At 43.3% G+C, this 11,694-nt stretch overlaps 1 protein-coding gene across 1 annotated transcript in view; it reads left to right on the forward strand.

The window, feature by feature from the left end:
• The window catches only part of BICRAL (BRD4 interacting chromatin remodeling complex associated protein like), a 190,277-nt gene extending 180,244 nt beyond the window's left edge, over nt 1-10,033 (forward strand). Inside the window, exon 12 of the mRNA XM_030195782.1 lies at nt 8,717-10,033. Within this exon, the coding sequence (XP_030051642.1) occupies nt 8,717-9,504 (788 nt within the window). The 3' untranslated portion in view covers nt 9,505-10,033. The remainder of the gene's footprint in view (nt 1-8,716) is intronic.
• Nucleotides 10,034-11,694: the final 1,661 nt, after the last annotated feature.

The following is an 11,694-nucleotide window of genomic DNA, read 5'->3' on the forward strand; positions in this document are numbered from 1 at the left end:
CTATGGAGGGTATAACGAGTACTGGCCCCATGTATACACTGAATGGCCACTGCTCCTTCATAGGTATCCTTACCTCCTGTCCTCCTCTTCCTTATTTGCTCCCATAAGCTCCTAGATATCATGGACTGGTCGGCCCCAGAGTCTAACATGGCTTCAATGGGTAAACCCTCTACCTCTATCTTGGCAGTATACCGTGGCCTAAACCCATGGGCCACCTGGGAGACCCATCCCTCGCGCCCTGGACAATCCTTCTTGAAGTGCCCTATTTTCCCACACTCATAACACCCTGTTCCCTCGTAAGAGGTGGCTTTTTTTTTATGGCCTTCTAGCCCTAAGGGCCTTTTACCAACCTAACTTGTACCGGCCTTCCCTTTCTGGGGGTCATTCTTAAGGCCAGGAACTGTGGGCCCCCAGCCTTCTTGAGGTCGGGGCTTCCCCCCCCCCTGGTCGGGTCCGCCCCAATGTTGGGCTTCCAGGTAACACTCCAACCCAGCTACTACGCCCTCCACCGTCTTACAGCCCCTTTGGATCAGCCCTGCCCTAATCTCCCCGGGTAAGCCCTGCAGGTATTGTTCTACTACCAGTTCTTGAAGGATTTCTGCAATGGTGTGGTGATCTGGTTCCAACCATCTTTTTACTAAGTCCATCAGTTTATTGGCCAGGGCTTTAGGGGTTTCCCCTTTTTCCCATTTAGTGGCCCGGAACTTTCGCCTGTAAGCCTGGGTACTTAGTCCATATCGGTCCTTAATGGCCTCTCTCAACCACCCATAGTGGGCCGCATCCCCCGGTGCCAAATCTCTAAAGGCTGCCAGAGCCTCCCCGGACAAGGAAGGCGCTATCCGCATGGCCCACTGCTCTTGCGGCCATCCTGCGGCTACCGCCACCCTCTCAAATGCGGTCAGGAAATCATCTACATTATCTTGCTCAGACAACTTTCCCCAGGTAAGTGAGTTCATGGATAAAGGTCCTACCGCACCGCTTCCTCCTGGGCCCTGCTCGGTCCCTCCGGGTCCAAAATCCCTTGGGGTACTGATCCCCCTCTGAAAAAAGTCCTGAAGCAGATTCAACACCGGCTGTTGTTGCTCTCGTGCGGCCGTCAAGGACTCCTCCACCATCTTCGCGGCCAGTTCTTGCTGTTTCTGGAACTGCATAGTCATCCAGGCGAAGATCTCTTTGGGGTCCATCCTGGCTTTGGGAACAGCTACTCCTGCGGAACAGAAAGCAGAAGACAAAAAACTCCAAGTGCGATTTCACCACTTAAGTTCTCCCTTATCCTAGGAACCCTCTATTCCCCTATTTGGGCCCCGCTTACCGGAACCCAAGCTGGGTCTGCGCTTTTCTCAGCGTTGGCCCCTCCGTCGGGCTTCTCCTCCTTGTATGTCCTGGCCTCTTTGAGCGACAGGTCCAGGAAAAAACCTTGAAGATACCACTTCTGACACCAATTGTAAGCTCGCTCCTCCTTAGCTCATCTGTCGCAGCTCCAAAAATCACAAACAATTTCCGGTACAGTTCAATTAAAAAAAAAACACAAAGAAAACTGTTCAGGGGATAGGAAGAGAGTCTCTCTTTTGGCCTGGCCTTTTATTCAAGTCCCAGCCCTCAACACTTTTACTCTCTTCAAGCCGGGCGGTACACAGCCCAGGCTTCAGCAGCTACTTCCCCTCTACCTCTTAGAAGAGGAAAATTTGCCACAAAAACAAATCAATAATACAGTCCCGTATTTCTCGGCTGCTTCCCCTCTCCCTCTCCTGGAGAGTTGCAGTAACAAAAAAACAAAAAAAAAACACCCCCCCCCCCATTAAACTTCTGGCCTGTTCTCTCTTCACAGGTAAGTGGCTCTTGTGAAACAAACCCCCATGAGCCGCAGCACAGTCCTTTTTTAGCTTTTCAAACATGTAACCAGTCCTTCACGCCGTACCTCTCTTTCTCTCTCTCGCTCTGGCTCTGCGCGGGAACAAAGCCAAGGGCCTCCACCCTCTTGGTCAGTCACACTCTCACCTGACCTCCTCCCGCATGGACCCACTTTGGCATCTGTTATCTCCTGGGCTTTCGCTGAGCCAGCGCTGAAAAGTCCATAGGCTCTTCCTGGGCGTTCCCCGGTTCAGTCAGTTCCATAGGGCATGGGTCCGCCTCCTCCTCCTCCTTTTCAGGAGCCCAGTCCATATTCTCCTCACCCCGCCCTTCCCTCAGCTGCCTCCCCTTTTCTTCATTAAGGATCTTTTGTATCTTTTCTTTCTCCGCCCACTTGTCCCACCACCTCCTCCACCAGGTTGGAGACTCGGCCTTACTCCTTTCCCTGCAGCCCTCCTCTGGTGACTCTCGGGAATGCAGGTACCCTCTCCTACCACTGGGTTCCTTTAATGCATGTTGGGATTTGTAGTCTCTTTCTCTCCTTTTCTCTTCTTGTCCCCTAGACCGTTCCACCTCCTCTTTACACTTCTTAGAAATATTTAATTCTGTATAAAAAAGGGAAATACTGGGTTTTGAAATGTTGATTTTTGATAGTAAAATGAAACTAAATATAGATACTACCAATGATCCCCATGTTCTGAGATATTGGTTGGGTAGTGCACAGACCAATTCAGTAGGAGTCCCATATTCAGAACATTGTGTAGCTAATGCTGACATTTTCCCTTTTAAAAATATCCCACTTTGTCTAGGTAACTTCATCTGCATAAAATTGCTGTGTGGTCTAAGTTACCTGGACATAAAGAGGACAATTCTATGATAGGGCACTTGTGTGGCACCTGTTCTATACATAATGCTATTATTTATTTAGATTTGCTCACGCCTAGTTAAACAGGTGAAATATGCTCCTATAATTTAGGTGCAAGCACTTACACTGCCCATGGAGTTTGTGTAAGTGCTTTTGCTTAAATGCCATACCCAAATGAGGTAATTGTATAAAAGGATGCCTATGTAAAAAGTCTAGAAAGGTGTCTGTTTTAAGCCTCTGTGTCTATAAAATAGTCATCGCAAACCAATTCAGGAGTAAGACATATGAAAACAATTATCTGATATTCACTTTAAGTTCAGGATTCCTTCTGGTTGAGCGGATTGTCATACTATAGGTGAAATTTAAATGGGGGGGGGCATGTAGGTGATCCAATTCTATATTGGGACACCGCAAAGGCGGTACTTAGGGGAGAAATCATCAGTTATTCACATTTTGTGAGGGTGGCTCGTAATAGAGAAATCTTGAGACTGAGCGCACAAATATGCAAAGCCCGTAAACAGTTTGGTCAGACACATAGTACGGCTTATAGAACGCGTCTAATGGAACTGCAAGTGGCATTAAATGAGCATTTGCACTAGAGGGCAACCAAATCCCAAGACTACTATAAATACCAACAATATTTACATGGCAACAAGATGGGCCGCTTGTTGGCTCGATTGGCGAAGCCCAGAGGAGGAGGAGGAGGAAGGGTGCTCCAGTTGAAGGATAGCCAGGGGAATGTAGTGCGGAAAGATGAGGATATATGCAGGGTCTTTCAAAAGTTCTGTAGTCGGCTATATGATAAACCGCAGGAGCAGGGGCTGCCGGGACATCTTTATTTAGAAAATCTTAACCTGCCAACTTTGAGGCAGATTGACTTGGAAACGCTGAATAGGCCAATACAGGAAGAAGAGGTGACATTGGTGATAGCAAGGAGCCCACTCTGTAAAGCCCCGGGACCGGATGGGCTTAGAATGGAATTTTATAACTATGTAGTTCTCTTTTCCGGAATTGGTACTCACCATTACGGAACAATGTAAGCCACATTGAGCCTGCAAATAGGTGGGAAAATGTGGGATACAAATGCTACAAACAAACAAACAAAGTTTCTTGCTGTGTCACCAGTTATTAACTGAAAAAGTTGGAGAACATTGTTAAGTATTTGCTTTAACTGACTGTGCATTTTACTTGGTTATTTGCAATATGAACATCTTATGCACTTTATTGAGTTGCATTTTATCACACAGCTATGTTTTTAACTTTTGATTTTAACTAGTGGTAATTGTCAGTTTTAAATAGTATTTACTATCTGTTTTAACATCTAAAATTTACATGCAATAATAAACATCACAACAATAATTCAAAACATTGTGTCAGTAATAATATCTGGAAAGACACTTGAAAACCATTGAAAAGTTTTGTACTAAAAATTAAACTATTTGAGGAGTCAGATTGAGGCCATTTGATTCTCCATCATACAAATTCCAATAATCTGCTGTTTTTTCATTATTTTCTTTGTAAATTGTTGGTGTAGGTTTAGCGTGGAAAGGGAAACCCATATACTGTGATGTTTCATCTTTTACTGCTGAAAAATCTCACCAGAGGGGAATCTACATTATAGATGCCTATGTGACTATAAATACTTGCCCCTTAAACTAGGCACCCTGTTATAAAATTACACTCTAATTCCCTAATTCTATTACAGAGCTCCTACTATCACTTGCTTGGGTGAATATACACTTACAAATGGAAGAGTGGTCAGTGGTATTCTATAATATATGCACACAAATGCCTTATGCCTCTGTTTACAAAGGTGCGCTCTAGGTGCGTTAACGTTTTTAACACACATTAAACGCTAATGCTCCTATAGGAATGTATTGGCGCGTTAGCATTTAATGCACCTTAACTTTATAGATGCATTAAAAACGCTAACGTGCCTTAGTAAACATATCCCTTAATGTGTAAATGCAAGGAGGTGTTCGCTTGGGAGGAGTATAGGCAATGCTGACATGTATGTGTGTGACTTTCAGAATACTGTAAATTATGTGTTAAAAATGTGTCATATTTAAGCACACCTGTTTACGCCTGCTATAGACCTTGCATAAGTGGGTTTGCCTAAATGTAGGTGTGTTGGTGCTCACTTAAGCTAGAATTCTATGAGAACACTTACGCATGTACATGTTGGCTGACCACCTGTGTTATCGAGGTGCCTACATTATGGCACCCAGTTTAAAATTGCCCCCTTAGGGGGAAATTCTATATATGGCACCAAACGTTAGATGCTAGTTCCGCGCTGAATTTTTGGCAGATAAAAAGCATTCAAATAGATGCAATGTGCCAAAACGGGGCAGAAACTTGCCCATTCATAGAATAGCATGAGGCGCGACAAATCCCAGATGCTAGAAATTTGTCCCTGGCAGCTGGGAATTTTTTTGCTGGTTTAAAACTGTTTTTGACTCACATTCCCACAGCAGGAAATTCCTCTTTTCTATTGCACGATTCTGCATAAGTCTGAGCTGTGCAATGCAGGAACTCTTGTGCTGGTCTCAAATCTCTTGAGGCTAGTGTAAGAGTTCCTACAGTATGTGGCTCAGACTAGCACAAAACTGTGCGATACACAGAAGAGGAAATTCTTGTTACTGATGGCAGCCATGGACCTCAGAGCAGCAAGTAGCTTCGAGGACTACTGGGAGAGGGGAGAGGAGAGAGGCGGGCTGCCTTGCTGGGGATGGCCTGACTTGGTGGGGTACAAGTTGGGGAAGAGAGTTGGGTGGCTGGCTGGGGTACAAGGGTAGGGAAGGGGGTGAGTAGCTGGCTGGAGTACAAGGGGGTGAGAGGTAAGGGAATAAATGCCTGTCTGTGAGGGGGTGATAGAGAAGGAGAGAGATGCTGAAGGGGAGAATGCTGGACATCATGGGCAGGGAGAGGGGTAAGGAAGGATAGAGGTGCTGGAGGGGGAAGGGGAGAGATGCTAAATGCCGTGGAAGTGGGGAAAGGAAGTAGAGAAAGAGAGAAATGCTAGGGACCGTGGGGGTGGGGGAAGGGGTGGAAGAAAGAGATCCTGGAAACCATGGGGGGGGGGGCTTTGAGAGGGATGGAAGGAAAGAGATGCTGGAGACTATGGGTGGGGAGGGATGACAGGGAAGGGATGCTGGTGACTATGGGGGGGGGGGGGGGTTCAGATGGAGGGAAGGGCAGAGATGCTGGAGACTATGGGGAGGTTGAGATGGAGGGAAGGTCAAAGATGCTGGAGATCAGGGGTGGGAGGGAGGAGAGAGATGCTAGACACTATGGAGGGGACTATGGGATCATAGGGAAGGGTTGGTGGTAGAGATTGGGCAGAATTGGGCACCCCCAAACAAAGAGGCATTCTGTTGCCCCTGAGATGAGTGGTAGAGCTAGGGGTGGCTGATATAAGGGAGGAAGGAGATAGATGAGGCAGAATGGGCGAAAAAAAAGACACTGGGTGACCACAGGGCATGAAGAGTGATGATAGGACCAGGAGAGAGAGAAAGAGAGAGAGGAAGAGACTGCGTGGTAATTGAAGGGGTGGGTGAAGAGAGTGAGCAGGACTGGGCATTCAGGGATACATTTTGGAGCCTGATTTACTAAGCTTACTTTTTCCCATGGACAAGGATGATGAAAAATGACCTTAGTAAATAAGCCCTGAAGGAGTTCACATGGAATAGTTCACCACCCCCCCAACTCTTTATTTCGGTGCAGACAATGATGACAGGAGAAGGGGGAGGGAGGTTGAGAAAAGTCTTAGCAGCTGGCTCCTAAGTTTTTGGGCTGACACCTAAATCCCAACAAAATTTGTCAAGGCCTGGAAGAGCATGTAAGTTTTCTTCACAGATCTGCAAAGGGGGCATGAGCATGGGTGGGCCATGGGCGTTCCATTAAAATGTGTGTAGTGCTATAGAAATTGGGGTTCCATGCCCAATTTTTATGCCGGGATCTACATCTGGTTTAGGTTGGTGTAACTCCTTGTGCCCAAAGTTGAGCATGAATCCCGGCGCTACATGCTATTCTGTAAAGAGCACAGCAAACAAACAGAAGACCAGAAACCCTTGAAGTCATGCAAACAGATCAAGTACAGTGAGAGTGCCAAAAGAAGGAGCAGTAGACAATATCTACTGCTCCTTCTTTTGTCACCCTCACTGTGATTGACTTATTCTATAAAGGGCACCATTCTTGAAACACCAGTTATAGAATACCATTAAGAGCAGATGTTTTTCAGTGCCGAATTTTGAGCGCTATATATAGAGTTTTCCCCTTAAAGGATAATTCTGTAAAGGGGGCACCCATTTTTAGGTGCCAAGAAGATGCCTATTTGGAGATTGTTCTATAAAAGGATAGAAGTACCTTTCCTTTATAGAACACTGGCATTTATTTTATTTATTTGTAGCATTTGTATCCCACATTTTCCCACCAATTTGCAGGCTCAATGTGGCTTACATTTGCCGTAATGGCGGTTGCCATTTCCGGGTAACAGAATTACAAATAGTCTTGCGATTAAGGTGCATACATACATGATGATATACAGGGAGTGTGATATATTTGGAACAGATCATGGTATATATATACCCTGTGTATACATACATGGTGAAGAAGAATACATTCTGGTACTGCATAAAGGTTCCTGAGTAATGAATTGGATTGTAACATATATTAAGTCATTGACTATAAAGAGATCCTATTCAACTTAAGGTTTAGAGTGGCAGTGCTTGATCATTGAAAGCAAAGAGGTTAAGCAGTCATGCAATAGAAAGTTTGGTTTTGAAAGGTCGTGTATAATGTTGTTATTTAGTGTTTAAGATGGGTGTTTATTGTATGTCTTCTTGAAAAGATCTGTTTTCAAATGCCTTCGGAAGATGGTTAGGTCTTTCGTTGTCTTTATGGTCTTCGGTAGTGCGTTCCATAGCTGCATGCAGATGTATGAGAAGCTAGTCGCGTATGTGGATTTATATTTTAGTCCTTTACAGTTAGGATAGTGGAGATTGAGGAATGTGTGTGCTGATCTTTTTGCATTCCTAGTAGGCAAGTCTATAAGGTTTGACATGTAGGTCGGGGCTTCTCCATAGATGATTTTGTGGACCAGTGTGCAAACTTTGAATGCAATTCATTCTTTTAGTGGGGGCCAGTGTAGTTTTTCTCTTAGGGGTTTGGCGCTTTCATATTTCGCTTTCCCAAATATGAGTCTGGCTGCTGTGTTTTGAACGGTTTGAAGCTTCTTAATGATTTGTTCTTTGCATCCGGCGTAGATGGCATTGCAGTAGTCTAAATGTCTTAGCACCATTGATTGTACTAGGCTGCGGAATATTTCTCTTGGGAAGAAAGGTTTGATTCTTTTAAGTTTCCACATTGAGTAGAACATTTTCTTTGTTGTATTTTTCGCATGGTCTTCGAGTGTGAGATTTCGGTCAATTGTGACTCCCAGTATTTTCAGGCTGTTTGAGACTGGAAGTGTGTAGTCTGGGGTGTTTATGGTATTGGGTTTGTTTGTGTTGTATGGTGAGGACAGGAGGACAGCAGGGCAAATATGCAAGTATATTTTAAGCATGACCATTTACATCAGCCATAGAGCTCATGTAATTGCTTGCACCTAGATGACTGCAGTCTACAAGTGTTTTAACATTCTACAATTTTTGTATGTACTTGTGCTTTCTTTCCATGCTCCACACAGACGCTGACCATATGTACACCCACTTTCCAACTACACATCATTGCATTTAGATGTTTTATGAAACAAATTGCCACTGAGGTCGACTTAAGATACATCATATGTGCACACATATGCATATAAAGGGAGAGGATCATGGAGTTGATATACCACCTTTCTATGGTACAACCAAAGTGGTTTATATTTATTATGTGCACATGTATATTCTGGTGATTTATGCATGTTCCTGGCACCTAAATGTTGGTGCCCTCCTTATACAGTAATAGTTTAAATTTATAAGAAACTAAACTAAATTGTATTTTTCGTGTCTTTTTCAGAGAGTTACCAGGCTGATTTTTGTTGCTCCTCCAAATTTCTTGAAAAAACTGCGGATGAAACAGAACTCACCAACATCAATGTGGCTAAGAAAGCCTCAACTTCTCCTAGTCAGACAACTAGACTTCAAGATCCGACAAAATCTATCTTTGTTGATTCCACATACAATGACAAAGTTAATGTGGTGTCTAATAATACTGCAACATCACCTATTGTAAAGGCTGGTACTGCTAAGATGGAAAGCCTTCTGAAAAATGTAAAGGTTCAAAAAGCTAGTTGTTCTGGAAACCCATGTACAAATCCGACTGCAAAAAAGTCTGTTCTTGCAGACTGTTCTATGTCCAATGAATGTCCTTCAGAATCTGCTGTCCTTTCCAGAAGGTTGAATAAGGAAGAGGATGATGGTAAAGATAATAAAGCATCTGATGACATTATTAAATTAAACTCCAATATATCCTGTAATAATTCCCTCCAAGAGAAAGCTCTGAGAAATTCTCCAAAGAATGAGGTTTTACCCGTTGGCATTGTGAAATGTGCCAGTGAACTCCAAGAAGTAACACTTAATAAGAGTTTGGAAACAACAGTCAACAGTATCTTGGAACTGAAAAAATTGGGGGGATCTTCAGAGACTGAGACTACAGACAGTAGCTCTGCAAGATCAGAGTGTCCCCAGTTTTCATCTGTTTCACAAGACAACTGCCTAGAAAAATGTGTTTCCGACCAAAATGAAGGCATTGTAGAAACTGACTCGATATTAGAAGCAGCTGTAAATAGCATCTTAGAGTGTTAATAGTACTAATGGACAAGTTACGGTTGTTTGAGTATAAGCAAATGTGAATCATTTTTCTTTCTTTTTATTTAATAGGAAGTTTACTCCTCCTGGTTTGGCCAGAATCCAAACGGTTTTGTGTCCCCAATGGGGTCAAGTGGCAGGTTCTGGAGAATCTCAGTCAGAAGGCCAGGAATGAACTGTCCTCAGTGCAATGTGCAGACCTTTCTTTTGATTCTAGCCAGTGATATTGACAGATTTGTTCTAGCCTAACCTTTCCGAACTAAAATTTGTTCTGTATTGTGACTGCAATACTCATTGTTAGTTACAGAGATATGCCCAGTTAAATACATCCCTGAGAAGTGTGGGACCCCAATAATTCAGTCAGTCAGTCGGAGCTGCAAGAAGACCCTGACAATCACATGTCACATGAAAATTCAGATTATTGAAAGAAACTCAGAGACAGGTGAAAGCATGTGTGTTTGCATGCATGCAAACACACACACACAGACACACATCTATGTTTCTAAACCAGGGGCGTAGCCAGACAACAGATTTTGGGTGGGCCTAGACAAGAATTGGGTGGGCACCAAGTGTTCTCTGCCCCCCCCCCAAAAAATCTCAGCTGGTGGGAAAACGTTTCTTTCCACCTTGGCAGCAGGAATGCACTGAAAACTGAGCATGCGCAGGTGCCGGTGTTGTGTAGAGTAGCTTTCATTACCATCAGGGGGAAATCTTCAGCTGGCAGAGCTTTGGATTCCCACCAGTTACCACTAAACACGTGCTACTGTTGGGTGGGCCTGAGCCATAAATGGGTGGGCCCTGGCCCATCCACGCCCACCTGTGGCTACGCCACTGTTCTAAACATCGTATTAAATATTGCATTGGAGTTTTTCACCAATGCTTTATGTTCAAAATACTAAGGGCTGCTTTTACAAAGCCGCGCTAGCGATTCCTGTGCGGCAAATGAGAGGAAGCCTATAGGAATTGAATGGGTTTCCTCTCATTTACCACGTAGGAATCGCTAGCTTGGCTTTGTAAAAGAAACCCTAAGTTTTCTTTTGAAAAGTGGATATATTTTTAATTGTTATAGGATTCGGGCATTACTATTCAAGGTACTTTCTGTTGCCCATTGAACAGATCCTGGTAATTTACAGTCTGCCTTCAGCTGGTGAAACTTTTCTGGGAACTGTTAACCATGATGTCATGATATGTTAATCAATGGTATTAGGTTGAGTAAAGAACATTAGACGTTGGTAATGGGAAAACATGGCACTATTAGGCATCACACACCTATATGTATATTTATGACTCGGTAGATTATGAGGGTCATTGTTTTGGGGTGTAGCCACAAATTACTTTGTTGCCCTGCTCAGCTGTTTATGAAGGAATATGTCGATGGACAGACCCATTAGAAATTACATTTTTTTGTTTATATATCATTCATAACTCATAGTTAAGATTGGGTGCTCAATGTTATGTTGAGTGTTTCCTTTTAAAGATTTGTTCTCTGTGGTGTTAACTGTTATCCAAGAGGGAGTTGCTGGTGCTCATGGCAGTGGTTCAGATTTTAGGATGCCCAGCACATCAGTAAATTGGAAGGGATATGCCTCCAGAATGGATGCATGCATACATAATAGTTAACATTAATATTCAAACCGTTCTCAAAATTCAAGACACAATTTTATGCCATTATGGCTTAAGTATGTTACATAAAAACCTGCCTAGACAGAAATTATTTTGTGATTTGTAATTGGGTATAGTCGGCGTGAATCTTTCTGAAGTGATATATTTATTTTAAGGCCAAGTATCAAAAGCACTTTTCTTTTAACTGCTTCAGAATATTGTTTGTTTTTGTTGTAAGGGAACATTGACCTTCATCTGAGAAAAGGAAAGGTTACTGCTGTTTTGTCCTTCTGTGCTTTACCCTGCCTAATACTCTACAACAGAAGTCAAAATTATCAATAGTTTCTGAACTTGTTATATTGATTTATTATGCTATGTTTATAAATTTTAATATAGTTTAATTCTCCCAAATTTTAGAGCCACTAATTCTGTGGTACTTTGTAGTCCGTCAGTGTTTGTGTTAATAAGAAAAGAATCCCAATGTTGTCTTTTGAGTTTTATAAATGAGTTAGTCCTGTGCATTGTTAATTCGGTCTTTAGTGCTGTTGTGCAAGCAGCTCTCTATTCCACAAACTTCAGAGTTAC

This window comes from Microcaecilia unicolor, chromosome 3 (genome assembly GCF_901765095.1).
Source record: "Microcaecilia unicolor chromosome 3, aMicUni1.1, whole genome shotgun sequence".
Taxonomy (NCBI): domain Eukaryota; kingdom Metazoa; phylum Chordata; class Amphibia; order Gymnophiona; family Siphonopidae; genus Microcaecilia; species Microcaecilia unicolor.